The 16,519-nt window shown below is 44.4% G+C and overlaps 1 protein-coding gene across 2 annotated transcripts; it reads right to left on the bottom strand.

Annotated features, from left to right (window-relative positions):
* Nucleotides 1–646: 646 nt before the first annotated feature.
* SIGLECL1 (SIGLEC family like 1) lies at nt 647–16,238 on the bottom strand. 2 transcript variants are annotated; one of them, XM_074024408.1, is made up of 6 exons: nt 15,792–16,238; nt 10,570–10,669; nt 6,175–6,297; nt 4,392–4,497; nt 2,439–2,595; nt 647–1,393 (listed from the first exon to the last, which is right to left on the bottom strand). In XM_074024408.1, exons 3-6 carry the CDS (start codon nt 6,194–6,196, stop codon nt 1,367–1,369), a joined length of 312 nt encoding a protein of 103 aa, XP_073880509.1. In that variant the 5' UTR covers nt 6,197–6,297; nt 10,570–10,669; nt 15,792–16,238; the 3' UTR covers nt 647–1,366. The 2 variants fall into 2 exon arrangements, with proteins under 2 accessions (XP_073880509.1, XP_015297331.2); XM_015441845.4 differs by lacking the exon at nt 10,570–10,669.
* Nucleotides 16,239–16,519: the final 281 nt, after the last annotated feature.

Here is a 16,519-nt window from a genome sequence, read left to right as displayed (position 1 = left end):
GCCCCAGGGAAGAGATGACCCTCTTTCGACCCACTGAACACTACTAGCATCTGGCCAGGCACGGTGGCTCACACCTGTAATCCTAGCACTTTGGGCAGCCGGGGTGGGTGGATCACCTGAGGTCAGGAGTTCAAGACCAGCCTGGCCTACATGGTGAAACCCCGTCTCTACTAAAACTATAAAAAATTAGCTGGGCATGGTGGTGCATGCCTGTAATCCCAGCTGCTCGGGAGGCTGAGGCAGGAGAATCACTTGAACCCTGGAGGCGGAGGTTGCAGTGAGCCGAGATTGCACCATTGCACTCCAGCTTGGGAAACAAGAGCGAAACTCTGTCTGAAAAAAAGAAAAAAAAAATCTACTAGAAGGGAGGTTATCATCCATTCTGAGAGGAACAATACACAGCTGTCGTTCATCCTAATGCCAGAATCCCTTTCTCATTCCTTGCATGCCTGCCTTTCATTCTGGCCAAGAACTATTGCAGTAACCTCCTAACTAGCATCTTTACCTCCAGCCTTACCCGTTCTAAATATATCATATATGGGGTCAGGGTAGGGGAATGATGTTTTTGTATATATCTGGTCACTCTACTTGCTTGCTACGAACCTTACAACAGCTTATAATTAATTAAATCATTTGACAAACATTCTTGAGATCTTATTGTATTTTAGGCATCATTCTGGGTGCTGGTGATAAAAGTAGAAAACAAGGCAGAAAAAGTCCCTGTTCTCTTGGAACTTACATTCTAAGGGAGTCAGGATAAGGTCCTACAAGATAAAGCTCCAATGAATCTTGGCCTTCAGGGCCCATTGTCATGTTTTTTCTCATCTGCATCTCTGAACAGTACTTTTCACCCGCTCTCCACCCAGGTATGGGTCATGTGATGTTTAAAGGTTGGGGAATGAAAGATTTTGTCCAAAGATACACAGCTACCAAGCACTGAAGTTGGGATTCCATCCAGATATGAAGGCTTGAAAGCCTGGTGCTCTTGTAGGTGTATCTCAGGTACTGGCACACAGTAGGCGCTCAAAAGCAACTTGCTGATGGACTTGATTCACATTGTCACATATATCTTTCCTTCTTTTGACACCTTCCCAGGGTGGCACAGATTTCTTCTGGTTTAGTCAAACAACCAATTGCAAAGTTTGTCTTCAGAGGCTCTAAGACTAGGTCTGAGAGTAAACCCCTATTCAATGGAGAATGAGTGTAAGGGATGTGTGGGAACTGAGAGGGTTTTGTGAGCTCAGGAGAGTCCGGGGGCTCCAGGTTTATTACAGCCTCCAGGATTTCTGTGGGCTCTATAAATTTTGCAGACTTTTCTAATTCCAGGGATAATGGTGACTCCAGGTATGATGCACGTTCCACAGGCTTAGCTGGCTCGTTTATCTTGCTTTTCCTGAAAGCGAGGTGCAAAATAGCACAAAGAAAGAAGAATGTTGGAACAGGTCTAGAGTTGAGGTATCCAAATCTTAAAATGACACCTCTTTGTGCACAGAATTAAAGCAACATGGAGTGAGCACTGGCTTAGCCCTTCCTCACAACCCCATGGTTCGAGCCTGCAACTCGGTCTTCTCCCTCTGGCCCCTCTCTGCACATCCTCAGTGCCAATAACACTGACTGTTCCTCAGACTCTTCAGGGAATCTTGCCTGACTTCCTCAGGTAGGTTTGGTCCCTCCCTCTTCTGCACCACCGCAACTCCCTGGCTCAGCATCCCCTACTGTGAAGGTGCCTTCTCCACCAGTCTAGCTGCTCTTGGAGGACAAGGCCTAGGTTTGGCCCATTTCTGAGACCCCAGTATTGCCCAGCACAAAGATTGGGGGATATTGCAGGAAATACTGGTGGAATTAACAGATGGTTTATCCACTAAAGGACACTAACTATTCATGCAGGGTGTCAGGAGGGCAGCAGGGCAATTCTGATTCTGGAGAATCATAAACGGTAAATAACAGTGAGGCCCAGCAACTTCAGACACTGTATCTTCCAAGCCCTGCTGAGGATGTGGGGTACAGGGTGAATGAAGGAGTAACCTGGGCTTGGCCTAATCTCTAACCACTTCAGGCTGACTTGGCCTGTGGCATCTACACCAAGCTGACTGCTGCCAGCCATACACTCAGAGACCAAATCCTTTGGTTTCCACTCTGATGTTACAACTGCTATTAGGATTTTCCACAACTGCCTTTTCAGTGGGGATTCAGTGTGCTGGTGTGTGTGTGTGTAAATTGATTTTAATTGTTCTTTAAATTGTTTCTCTTAACTTTCATCCTTCTCCTCTCTGGGCCTTAGCTTCCTATTTATGAAATGACCTGAAAGCACACTCTAGTGGTACGTATCCTGCAAGACTGAAGATGGTAACACCTTCAAAACACTGTGTGCTCCCTTCCCTATGGGTCTTATTATCAGTATTCCGATAGACCAGATTCCAGACACAATAGGTACATACCAATATGTGGCTCTCAGAAAATGTGGTGACTATGGGTTTTCCTGGTTCCTCAGGCTTCAGAGACATCGCGAGTTCTTGGCTTGCTCTGACTTTCGAGCTGTTTTTTGCTCTGATTGCTGCAGCTTTCTTCGCCTGCTTCTTTCTGATATGTTTTACTCTAAGGAAATAAGCTTTGGATTGGTTCTGGCTCTCCATCTCCCTGAATCCCGACACGGGCTCTACCTTGACCAGAACTTCTGATTTAAAGCCTCAACAACAGTACCAGCTTGCTGTATGACCTAGGGCAAGCCACACATCCTCTCTGGGAATTAGTTTCACACCCTGAATAATGGGGATACCCTGCTTATTAGGCTGTGGGGCTCAGATGAGGTCAGCTATGAAAGAGCCTTGCAACTGGCAGAGATTGTTACTGGTCTTCAAGTCCAGTTGATTATACTTTGAAAATAGCTCCTCAGTTTGCCCTGCCACCTCACTCCTCATCTTTGTCTCCCCATAGCCAGCCATGCCCAAGTCCCACCTCTCTGGCTGCCCCTCATCACGTGCCCCAGGTCAGGCCTTCTATTTCCTGCTTAGTCTGCTGTACCAGCTTCCTGCCTGGCCTTTGACCTTCTGTCTCTCACTCTCTCTAATCTGTGTCCCACCCCAAGCTCAAGCTTTCCTTCACAGCTTAGCACTCTTCCTAACAGTGCTCCGAACTGAGGATTCAGTCCAAGCTGTCTGGACAGGCTCCCCTGCCTGACTCTCTGACCTGACTTCCTGCAACTCAGCCCTTCCCACTCTATGCTTCTAGCTAATACATGCAGCTAAGTTTTAACACCCTGTAAACCAACACCAAGGACGTCTTTCAACCTCATTTTTAGCCATTACCTGGCACTCTCAATGCACCTGACATTACACAAAGACACTGGAAATGCCTCAAACATGCCTCTGGGCATCTGCATACAAAGGTTAGGTATCCCTTATCTGAAATGCTTGGGACCAGAAGTGTTTCAGATTTCAATTTTTTTTTCTTTTAGATTTTGGAATATTTGTTTATACATAATGACATATCTTGGGGATAGGAGCCAAGTATAAAAACAAAAGTCAGTTATGTTTCATATACACCTTATACACATGGCCTGAAGGTAATTTTATATAATACTTAAAATTATTTTGTGCATGAAAGAAAGTTTGTGTACACTGAACTATCACATGAGGTCAGGGGTGGAATTTTCTACTTGCGGCATTATGTTGGTGCCTCGAGAACTTTTGGATTTTGGAGCATTTCGGATTTTGGATTTTTGGATTAGATATTCAACCTGTACTATTAATACTTTCCACCAAGCTAATGAGTACTTAGCTCTGCAGGCCCGCCACAGCCAGCACCCCGGGGACTCGCTGCTGCCTTCTCCAGGGCTGCCAAGCCCTTTCTTGGCTTTCTCCTTTATAAAATGTGTTGAAAGTGTCTGTTTTTTTTTTTTGTTTTTTTTTTGTTTTTTTTTTGAGACGGAGTCTCGCTCTGTCGCCCAGGCTGGAGTGCAGTGGCGCGATCTCGGCTCACTGCAAGCTCCGCCTGCTGGGTTTACGCCATTCTCCTGCCTCAGCCTCCTGAGTAGCTGGGACTACAGGCGCCCGCCACCGCGCCCGGCTAATTTTTTGTATTTTTAGTAGAGACGGGGTTTCACCGTGGTCTCGATCTCCTGACCTTGTGATCCACCCGCCTCGGCCTCCCAAAGTGCTGGGATTACAGGCGTGAGCCACCGCGCCCGGCCGAAAGTGTCTGTTTTATGATGCAGTTTTACGGCTCTGTAGAGTCCTCATGGTCCTGGATTGTGGTGACCATGTTTGGTACCTCTTTCCCTCTTTAGACCCTAAGCTCCTCGAGGGGAGGGTCTTTGCCCTCTCTGTGCCAGGGCTGCAGCCAGGACCTGCCAGGTGGTAGGCTTGCGGGTGAATTTTAACCCTAGTACTCACATGAGAGGGAGGAGGCAGAGGAAGAGCAGCGCAATTACAACTCCCGCATAGATAGCACCCTGGATCAGCCCTTTCACGAAGGCCTGGGAAGCCAAAGAACTCTTTCCTGGAAGCAGAAAGCATGTGAGAAGTTTGGCATTGGAGCCAAAACTCTGCTCCATTCTCTAGCCCCAGTAACTGTCCCCATCCCACTTATTGTCCTCACCCAGTCACCCAGCCCCCTCCACCCTCACTTGACATCAGTAGGATGCTCAAAGCGTGGGTTCTGTTTTGGTTCTTCCCCTCACAGAGAAGTCTCATGCCCATTTCTGGCTCTTCGGTTAGGCTGATGGTGCTGTTAGCCCAGGGGCCAAGCACGGTGGAGGTCACTTGGAGGCTGCCATCCATGCCATCCACACCCACGGGGACTCCTCCCATCCACCACTGCACAGAGGGTGTGGGAATCCCATGGAAGGAACAGCTGCACTGCAGTGTCTTCTTCAAGGAGCAAGAAGAGTTGAGCAGCTTAGCAGGTACTGTGGGGAGGAAGGGTCAGGAGTCAGCAAGGCATCCTGACTTCCCTCTTCCAGTTTCTCCAGGATGCAGCCTTCTCTTTATTTGCTATTCACAAGGAGTTTCCGAAGGACTTTCTGGAAGCCCACAGGATTCAGGCCTCACAGACTAGTTCCCCTCTATCTTCTCCCCTCATCTGGCCTGAACCTCATCGCTAGACCTTCTTGAGGGGTGGCCAGTACATTTTCTGAGGCTCTACATTGTGATCCCTCACCTACCCCACAAGGCTAGATGTCCAAGCCAGAGCTCCTACACTGCTTCTCTTCTTCCCACCCGCAATGTTCCTCTTAGGGTCTATGATCAGTTCTCCCTCCATCACTTACCGTCTGGATGCTGCTGGGCAAGTCACTCTTATCATTGCTGTTTCCTAGCCTGAAAAATTGGGATATTTGCTGAACCTATCTCATATTATCATTATTATAAGAATGAATACCCCAAGATTTGTAGTGCACCCAGCTCGGTGCGTAGTGAAGTGTTACCCATTCAATAAATAGAACACCTTTCTCAATTTCCTTCTTCCCGGTCCCAAGTGGCCTTTGGTGGAATATTCACTGGAAGCCAAGAGTACTATGGTATCTTCTGTGTAAGAATGTTGGAAACTGCCTCGCTTTACTTAGAATAGGTAGGACATGGTGGCCATTTGATGAATATCATGGATTAGGAAGGAACGGTCACATCCATCAAGGTCTCCAATAATGAGGAATCTGTCTTCAGCGTTGACACACACTTTTTCATTGAAGTTTTTTGAGGTTACTGGAAGAAAGGGGTAATATTCCCCTAACCAGTAGCTCCTGATCTTGGTCTCTTCACATGAGTCACTTGCGGGGTGCTGTTGAGGAATTTGTGGGGGACTCTCATGCACGGCTCCCTCTATGGCTGTCCTCTGAATTGTCTTTTCCATCTGGCAAAGTGTGCCCATGGAAACGCTGAAAAACTTAACTTCAGGGCTTCCAGTAATGTCTGAAACAGCTCTTAGTGCTCTCATGCCTTCATAGCACCCGTACCCTCAATCCCTCTCCCTTGCCCAATTTGCTATTTGCTTCAGACACCCCAGTCCTGTCAAAATCTGACACACAGAAGATGTCTAATTCACATTGATTATTTGGTACTTATGCCCGTTATGTTCTCTTTCTCTGTGCCTCCATAGTCCATCCTCTGCCCCCGCCAACACCCAGGCCCTGGAGTCTTGGCTTCCAAACACCCCTCCAGTGCTGCTTCTCACCTTACTTACCCAGCTGTAGCAGTGGAAGCATCACTTGCAGCAGCAACAGTTCTCAGGAATAGCAGAAGCTCTTTACTACGCTGCCTCTGACATCAGAACCATATGGTTCAGAAGGAGTGAGGTGATGGGTAACTGAAAGAGGATGTGGGGATAGGGAGAGCAGAAAGTATCTTTAGCCAAGTCAGGGGCTTCTGTCTCTGGTCAATATGAAGGCCTGTTCACCTGGAGAAGCAGGAATTATATGGGATGAGATGCTCATGAGCATGTAGGGACAGTGAGGCAACTAAGATAGTCTGTGAAGCCTCAGTGTCATGTCTCCTTAATTCTTTGTTTTATTTATTCATTTATGCGTTTACTTTTATTTATTTATTTATTTACTTATTTATTTATTTATGTATTTTTTTATTTGACAGAGTCTCACTGTGTCACCCAGGCTGGAGTGCAGTGGTGTGATCTCAGCTCACTGCAAGCTCTGCCTCCTGGGTTCACGCCATTCTCCTGCCTCAGCCTCCCGAGTAGCTGGGACTACAGGCGCCCGCCACCATGCCTGGCTAATTTTTTGTATTTTTAGTAGAGATGGGGTTTCACCATGTTACCCAGGATGGTCTCGATCTCCTGATCTCGTGATCCACCCGCCTTGGCCTCCCAAAGTGCTGGGATTACAGGCATGAGCCACCGCGCCCAGTCTATTCTTTGTTTTATTTTTGTTTCTTGAGACAGAATCTTACTCTGTCGCCCAGGCTGGAGTGCATTGGCTCGATCTCGGCTCACTGCAACCTCCGTCTCCCATGTTCAAGCGACTCTTCTGCCTTAGCCTCCCGAGTAGCTGGAATTGCAGGTATTCACCACCATGGCCAGTTAATTTCTGTATTTTTAGTAGAGATGAGATTTCTCCATGTTGGCCAGGCTGGTCTCAAACACCTGACCCACCTTGGCCTCCCAAAGTGCTGAGATTACAGGCATAAGCCACCATGCCCGGCTTGTTTTTGTTTTTGAGACAGGGCCTTTCTGTCTTTCTGTCACCCAGTCTGGAGTGTAGTGGTGTGATCACTTATGATAGAAAAGTGTTGACGTTTTTGGCACAATGTTCCTGTTCATATCCCATGTAGATATTTATTTAATAAATTTGTTCTCAGTAAATTTCTATTAAAAAAAGAGACAGCACGGGACCCTGTCTCAAAAAACAATGGCCAATTCCAATTCCTACTGGATATCATGACTTAAAAAGCCATAGTAATTCCAGCCTGGGCAACATGGTAAAACCTCGTTTCTACAAAAAATACAAAAATTATCTGGGTGTGGTGGTATGCACCTGTAGTCCAAGCTACTTGAGAGGTTAAGGTGGGAGGATCACCTGAGGTGGGGAGGTCAAGGCTGCAGTCAGCCGTGATCACGCCACTGCACTGTAGCTTGGGCAACAGAGTAAGACTCTATCTCAAAATAAGTAAGTAAGTAAATAAAATACATACATACATAGTAATTCAGAGAGTATTGTATTGACACGAGGATAAATAAAAATATCAGTGGGACAAGCTATATGGTTGAGAAAAATACCTATACATACATGATCACTTGGTTTAGGATAAATACGGCACTGCACAGAAGTTGTTGAAGGACTCTCTTTTGAATAAATTGTGTCAGAATAACTGGATAGCCATACAGTGAAAGGAAATAAGACCTCTACCTCATGTCATACATAAAAATAACTTCTAGGGACATTGGGACACTGTTCTAGAACTGTGCTGTACGAAGAAATATAATGTGAACTATAAATGTGGACTACATGTATAATTTAAAATTTTCTAGTAGCCACATTAAAAAAGAAGAAATGGTTAAAAATAATTTTAAGATGTTTCATTTAACCTAGTGAAAGAAACCTAGGTTATTCACTAGGTTATTCATATTGCACCTAACCAAATATTTCAACATGCAATCAACACACAATTGAAAGATTTGGTACATTCTTTTTTTTTTTTTTTTTTTTGAGACGGAGTCTCGCTCTGTCGCCCAGGCTGGAGTGCAGTGGCACGATCTCGGCTCACTGCAAGCTCCACCTCCTGGGTTCACGCCATTCTCCCGCCTCAGCCTCCGAGTAGCTGGGACTGCAGGCGCCCGCCACCACGCCCGGCTAGTTTTTTGTATTTTTAGTAGAGACGGGGTTTCACCATGTTAGCCAGGATGGTCTCGATCTCCTGACCTCGTGATCCACCCGCCTCGGCCTCCCAAAGTGCTGGGATTACAGGCTTGAGCCACCGCGCCCGGCCAAGATTTGGTACATTCTTTACACACTCTTCAAAGCCTTGTATATATTTTACACTTACAGCACACTTCAATTCAGACTAGCCACAATATAAGGGCTCAATAGCCATATGTAGTTAGTAGCTACCGTATTGGTCAGCGGAATTCTTGAATACAACATAGGAGAGTATCTTGGTAAGTTTTAGGTAAGCAAAGATTTCTTTAAAAGGGCCACAAAGCACTAGCTATGAGGAAATATGGATAAAATAGACTATAACAGAATTAATTTCTGCATTAAAAGACACCATTAAGAGAGGACAAATGCAAGTTACAGGGCTGGAGAAGACACTTGCAACACATACAACATGCTTGCATCCAGAATATAGCAAGGATAAAGAGGGTAATGAATGGTGTAGTACATGAGTGGAGTGTTTGGGGTGTTGTTAATGTTCTATTTCTTGACCTCAATGATGGTTACACTGGCCTGCTCCCTTTGTGATAATCTGATTGTATGCTTACTATCTGTAGTAATACTTCTCTGTATAAATTGTACTTTGATTTAAAAGCTTGTTTGAAAATAAAGACAGAGAAACAAACAGAAAGGATACAAAAGGGAATATAGAACAGTTGGGACAAGTAGAGATCATGTACCTAGATGTTAGATTTAAATTCCAATACATCAATGATTTAACTAAATATAAATGGCTTAAAATTATCCAGTTATGAATCTAAGATCACCATATTGGAAAAAAGAACCAAAGCCAAACTCTATGCTGTTTACAAAAGACACAACCAAAGCATAAATGTAAAGGACAGTTAAAAACCAAAGAATGAAAACATATACCAAGCAAATACCAACCAGAAAACCAGGTAATGTAGACATACCTACATTAACATCCCACAAAGCAGACTTTAAGCAAGAGGCATTACCAAAGATAGAATGGCATATCTCCTAATGATAAGAGGACATTAACAGGAATAAAGTATATATTTAACATTTGTGTTTGCCTACTAACATAGTCCAAAAATATATAAAGCAAAAAAAATCTACAAAAATAAAAAGAGAAACAGATATCCACAATACTAGTGTGGCATTTTAATCACTTTTCTCTCAGAAACTGATAGAACAAACAGACTATTGGAATATATAAGGATTTCAACAACTTCATCAGCAAATTTGACCCAAAATATATAGAGAATACTGCATTCAATAACTGCACAATACAATTTCTTTGTAAGCACACAGAGAACATTTACAGAAATTGACCATAGCTGGATCATAAGACAAACCTTAACAAAATTTCCATGAAAATATTTAAAATCTCATTAATAACCAGCAAAATGTCTGTTAAAACCATGAGATACCAGTACATATCTAGCTGGATATTTTAAAAGACTGACAGTATATCAAGTCTTGGTGAGAATGTGGTACTCAACTTTCACACACTATTGATGGAAATATAAATCAGGGCAACAAAGTTATCAAAGTAGAAGATACACATACTCTATGACCCCCAAATTCCACTCCCAGATATATAGTTTATAGAAATGTTTGTGCATATGTATGCCAAAAAATCATGCAAAAATGTTTACAGTGGTATTATTTAAAAATAGCTAAAACGTTAAACAATCCAAATGCCAGTAAACCCAGAATTTTAAAAAATGAGATACTACACAGCATCAAAAACCTATGAGCTAATGCTAGATGCAACAACATGGCCCATTCTTACAAATAAAATATTGAATTAACAAAGCCAGACACAAATGAGTAATAATGTATGGCAGCATTTCTTTAAAATTTGGAAAAAACTGGGCAAAATCAAGTGTTTAAGAACACAGGCACAAGTAGTAAAAATCCTTTAAAAGTTGCCAAGAAATGTCCAGCATAAAAGGTAGGATATTAATTGCCTTTGCGGGAGGAAGGAGGTCTGTTTCTCTTTTTACTTTATTATTTGTAGGGGGTATGAACAGGTCTTTTGAGATACTGGCTATAGTGAATTCCATAAGGCTGTACCCTATATAGGCGTCCTTTTAATAGTACAGTTTTCCATTGCCCATCTGCCTGACCATGAATTGGTCATGGGCCAGGCCATTGGCCACTGCCCATGAATTGGTAAAAACCCAAACATAGAGGCAATTCAGCCCACTGAAGTGACTTGTTTTTACCTTCCTCAATACGAGTGTCAGTCTTCCAAACAGGATGCTGTTAATTCACTTTGGAATTGCCATCCATAAATCAAACAGCTCTTAGTTGGTCAGTGGAGACCTATTAATAGACATCATCCAAGTAATAATAGGATCTAGCAGCTCTTCAGTAGGGAAAAAGAGGCCACCTGTTCATAAACATAATGAGCACCTCCTTGCATTTCTCTGGTAGCATGTTCCTGTATCAACAATTTCCACTTTATTATGAGACTCTTTTGGGCATGGCCTTTCTTATCACAGTGTTTTTCCAACATTACAAACACATCAGGAGTATTTCAGGTGTCAGGATTATTATGTCCTTCCATGACAGGGCAGACTCAAAGCCCAGTAGACTAGTTGTCTGTCAAACGGAAATTTTCTGGCCCCAAATCCCAGCATTCACCACTGGGTGGTGCTCACTGGCCTTAGCTCCAGTCTGCCTAAATAAACCAAACATTAAGCTTCTAACATGTTTTGTCCACCAGATACCCTGTACTGTTTCAAATGAACAATTAGTGTGGGCTTAGGCAATCTTATTGGTTCCTATTTAGCATATTCAATCAATATTGGTTGAAGGGAAGATTTACATGCCTTCTGTTTTATAATAGTATGTAGGGGAGCTCTTCCCTAGTTGGACACAATATCCTTTCTCATAATACATTTAGATAAATACATTCACATAATACATTCACACAGTCTGTCCAAACATTCCAATTTTCATCCAAAGTTTCACCTGAATCTCGTCCACTTTTGCAATCCTATGTCTTCGCAATCTAACCATAGATGCTATTAGAATTTCACCAACCTTTTTGGAATCACAGTGTATAAGGCTCCCACATGAGTCCCAGAAATATCTCTTATCCACCCCCTGACTATTTTACCGCTAATGTGCCTATGACTTTGGGTCCTCAGTTAGGGGTCAGGCCAAGCAACCCAGGCCCTTTTGTCATTTATCTTGATTAGATCACATGTTCATCCCCTCAGGAGATCTGAGGTCAGATTTCTCATTGTCATGTTTGCCTTCTGGCTTTTAAAATTCCTCCAAACTAGGGTAAATATAGCAGACTTGATGGGGGCCCTTCGACACTGGAGGGCCAGTCTGGGTTCTCACTGCTCCACCTATTTTCTAAGAGTGCTCCATTGAGACCTTTGTTTTAACTCCCTCAATGTCTGCTTAACTCATCTCATTTCTTAATAACTATTTCAAGATTTCCACCCTCTTGGAAATGTTCATCTTTTCTCACTCTCTGGTGAATCACTCTCATTTTCTTTGCCATCTGTCATTTCAGCCTAACTTTGCCCTTTAGCAGTAGCCCCGAGGCTAGCAGCTGTAGCTCAATTGGGCCAGCATCAGGATCCGCCTCAGCCACTTTCATTTTAACCGTTACAGATAAAAATAGCCAAGGGAGCCGGGCGCGGTGGCTCACGCCTGTAATCCCAGCACTTTGGGAGGCCGAGGCGGGTGGATCACGAGGTCAGGAGATCGAGACTATCCTGGCTAACACGGTGAAACCCCGTCTCTACTAAAAATACAAAAAACTAGCCGGGCGTGGTGGCGGGCGCCTGTAGTCCCAGCTACTTGGGAGGCTGAGGCGGGAGAATGGCGTGAACCCGGGAGGCGGAGCTTGCAGTGAGCCGAGATCACGCCACTGCACTCCAGCCTGGGAGACACAGCGAGACTCCGTCTCAAAAAAAAAAAAAAAATAGCCAAGGGATTGTCTATTTGGTTTGTTTCCTTATGCATCCAGTGGGTCAGTTTCTTAGGGGTTGGATGCATTGTATTGAAAAAGCAGTGGTAACTTTTAACTCCTGTAACTGTTTGCAGAACAGCTGCATTTCTCTATGCACGGTAACTGCAGGACAGTCCAGGAATCAAAGGCTCATCATCTTGACTTCACATCCTTCCTCTTCTCAAACCATATGTTTCAGTGAGTCAGGGCTGTTCTGGTGAATCCCATTTCTGATACAACTGAAAAGTTAGGGAATGGTCCACAAGATCCCCTCATTTCTGACACCAACTGAAGATATCAAGGATCCCTGATTACCCTCATTTCTCAAATCATTTGCAGGTTTTTGGAGCCCCAAGACTATCCTTAGGTTTGGTAATTCACTAGAAGTACTCACAGAATTCACTGAAAGTTGTTACACTTATGATTACTGTTTACTATAACTAAAGGAAAGAGATTAAAATCAGCCAAGGGAAGACACACAGGGCAGAGTCCTGAAGTCCCCCACACAAAGCTTCTAGTTGTCCTCTCCCTGTGGCGTCATGGACAGCGTAACTTAATTTGCCTATTCCGGCAAAATTATCTTTTCGTTTTTATCATTGAATAATATTCCATTGTATGGATATACCACATTTTGTTTATCCATTCATCAGTTGATGGCATTTGGGTTGTTTCTACTATTTGGCTACTGTGAATCAATCCTTTTTTTTTTTTTTTAAAGAGATGGAGTCTCAACCCTGTCACCCTGGCACCCTGGCTGGTGTGCAGTGGTACAATCACAGCTCCCTACAGCCTCGAACTCCTGGGTTCAAGTAGTCCTCCTACATCAGTCTCTTGAGTAGCTGGGACTTTAAGGGCTCACCAATAGACCCAGTTAATTTAAAAAATTATTTTCTGTAGAGAGAGAGTCGAGTCTTGCTATATTGCCCAGGCTGGTTCTGAACTCCTGGGCTCAAGCAATTCTCCCACGTTAGCCTCCCAAAGTGCTAGGATTACAGGCATGAGCCACTATGCCCTGCTGTGAATCAATTCTGATTTGACTGAATCATGCTATGACTACTAACTACTTTTTTGGTTAACATCTAATGAGAAACTATGGTTACCATTTACAACTCTAGAGACATAGAAATTTTATCTAACTTTTATATTAGTCTCAAGAACGCTGTGAGGTACATCTCATTATCGACACGTCAAAAAGGAAGGCAGAGCTCCACAAAAGCACTATGACTGCCCCCAAGATATGCAGCCATTAGGCTGATAGATTTCAGACTCAACCTTTGACTACCAATGTGGTGTCTTTTTCATGATTCTATTTTGCCTTAAAAACTGCTGTATAAGCATGGTGAAGTTCATTCTCCTCTCCAAGTCCATTTCCTCATGAATAAAATATAAGAATAAATCAGCTAGCCCTGATGTGACACACAGTATACTTAGATTTTTCCTGGAAGTGGACCAAAAGTCAGAAGACCTAATTTTTGTCGCTACTTTCTGGGTGATTCTGGGTAAGTCACTTCCCTCACTCAGCCTGCTTCAGAGACTAAAAACACTCATAAATGAGTTTTGTTTGGCCCACAAATGTTTACTTTTTAAAATTAACTTTTAAAATGAGATAACATTTAATAAGCAGGGCACTTCACAAAAAATTCAAACAACCGGCTTCTCTCTCTCTCTTCTTTTAAATTCAAGTCAAATTGCCTAGATACGAAGGTTAGCTGTTTTATAGTGTGCAAGTGGCTTTACCTCTCTCTAGGCCTATTTGCTCATTTTAAAAACATGGATAATAATATCACTCATGTTAGAGTTGTTGTTAAGATTAAATGAGTCAGTAGAACAGAACCTCACATTTGGTAAGCACTCAAAATATGTTCTTTACTATGTATTAGGTTCCCTGCTTGGCTCCTATCAGCATTTGACTTGGAACCACTTTTTCATTTTTTTTAAATACAGGGTCTGGAGTGCAGTGGCACTAACACGGCTCCCTGCAGCCTCAACTTTCCAGGCTCAAGTGATCCTCCCACTTCAGCCTCCAGAGTAGCTGGGACTATAGGCACAAACCACCATGTTCAGCTAATTAAAATTTTTTTTTGTAGAGACAGAGTCTCACTATGTTACCTAGGCTGGTCTTACAAACTCCTGGACTCAAGCAATCTTCTCACCTCAGCCTCCCAAAGTGCTGGGAGTACAGCCATGAGCCAACACACTCAGCCTGGGACCACTCTTGACCACCCCTAATCCCTTCCCAGAGTTCTGGAACCAGCCCTCTCCTTTCCTATTCCATATTTCTACATGTTTTACAGGACCTCTCTGAGTGGTCTGTGCTCCCAACCCTTAGCTTCCAGACTGACTGCCCTTTTCCCTTCTCACATAAAAAAGATGTTGCCCAGGTTTCCAGGTCGTTAAATGCCTCTCTCCTTCACGCCACATATCCACTTTCTTTCTGCATTGTCAATTTTTTTTTTCCTTCTCCTTTCTCCCATTTAAAAGCCCATGTTAGATGGTCGGAATGAGCCTTGCCTAGGTCCTGGCCCAGGATTTGCCAGTAAAGCACTGAATAACTGTGGTCAAGTATTTTACCCTCCTCTTATTTCCTCATGTGTAACATGAGTGGGTTTTACTGCTGGAGATGTAATGATCCATTTAACTACAAAATTCTGATTTCTTCTTTCTTCTCTCCATCGGCTTTAGGGCATACATGTGATGACTCCTCATGTACCCATTATATTTTCCTTTCGTTTCTTTTTTTTTTTTTTTGAGACAGACTCTCGCTGTGTTGCCCAGGCTGGAGTGCAGTGGCATGATCTTGGCTCACTGCAACCTCTGCCTCCGGGGTTCAAGTGATTCTCTTGCTTCAACCTCCCGAGTAGCTGGGACTACAGGCATGGGCCACCACACCCGTCTAATTTTTGTATTTTTAGAAGAAACGGGGTTTCACCATGTTGGCCAGGCTGATCTCCAACTCCTGACCTCAAGTGATCCCCCGGCCTCGGCCTCCCATAGTGCTAGGATTACAGATGAGAGCCACTGCGCCCAGCCTATTTTCTTTGACCGTCGCGTCTCTCAATTTTCTTTCTGTCTCTTGTTCCAAAGGGCTCCAGGATATTCTCTGTTCTCAGCACACTTCCGTCTGTGTATTTCCTTAGCAGGGTGTGAGTGATGCAAAGGTGTTTGGCTTTCTAAGGGAAGGGCTGACTTACTAATGACTGACCTATTTATGGTGAGGGAAACGATTTTCTAGGGAAACCAGGATGATTACCAACGAAACCGATAGACACACACGGGATAACTGTGTGATTAATGACTGGGTGCCTTGCAGGGGTGTAACTTACCAAGAGACGGACTTAACAGGAATCTAATTAAACAATGAACAGGGCAGGCTCTGAAGGGAGTGGATTTTCTCATGAACTGATTTTCAAAGGGACTAACCATCGACTCATAAGGGCACTGACCTGATTGTGAACCCACAGGCCGTTTGCTTACCTTCTTGGTAGACGGATGGCGCCCCAGCTGCCCTCGGGCTGACCAGGTGACTGACGTGGTGGAGGCTGAGGAACGCGGTCACTGGCTCCTGGCGAGCTCCCTGACTATGCTTAATCTCACCGCCTGACTGATCCAGATTTGGCCTCTGTCTGTTCAAAGGGCTCTCAGGGGCCTCACTGGCACGAGAGCCGCCCTGGTGGCCTAACCGACCTGTGGCTGCCCCACGGCCCAAGGATCCGCTGACTGATGCTGACTGGAAGCCCAGTTAGTGCAGGTTCAATGAAGGAACCCAACAACCGCCAACAACTGCCAGGGACCCAACAACCGCCAGAACCCAACAACGGCCAGGGACGGCCTTGTGCGACTAGGGATCCTGAGAGATAGCGGCGTGAGGGGCGTGATAGTCGGCTGCACAGAGAGAGCGGCCTGAGACGCTGCATAGCAGCCACAGGACTTGCTAGCTCACATCCTTAGGTGAGTGCATCCACCCCGCAGCCAATCAGTGGCTGCATGGGCTCACTTTACAGCCAATCAGAGGCTGCATGAGCTTATTTTACAGCCAATCAATGAGGCAGAAGAAGCATTGCCTCCACAGGCTTGTGCCTCTGGGAGCTGATGCACAGCTGCCAGAGTCAATCAGGAACTGCAACTGCAACTCCCGCCTCCAACCTTTGTGCCCAGTTGGATCTTGAGGGCTTGAGCCAATCCGCAGCCGGGGGCAGTGCCAG

The sequence above is a fragment of the Macaca fascicularis genome, chromosome 19 (assembly GCF_037993035.2).
Source record: "Macaca fascicularis isolate 582-1 chromosome 19, T2T-MFA8v1.1".
NCBI classification, from domain to species: domain Eukaryota; kingdom Metazoa; phylum Chordata; class Mammalia; order Primates; family Cercopithecidae; genus Macaca; species Macaca fascicularis.
Note: the sequence above shows the minus strand (reverse complement) of the source record. Positions and strands in the feature narration are given on the sequence as shown.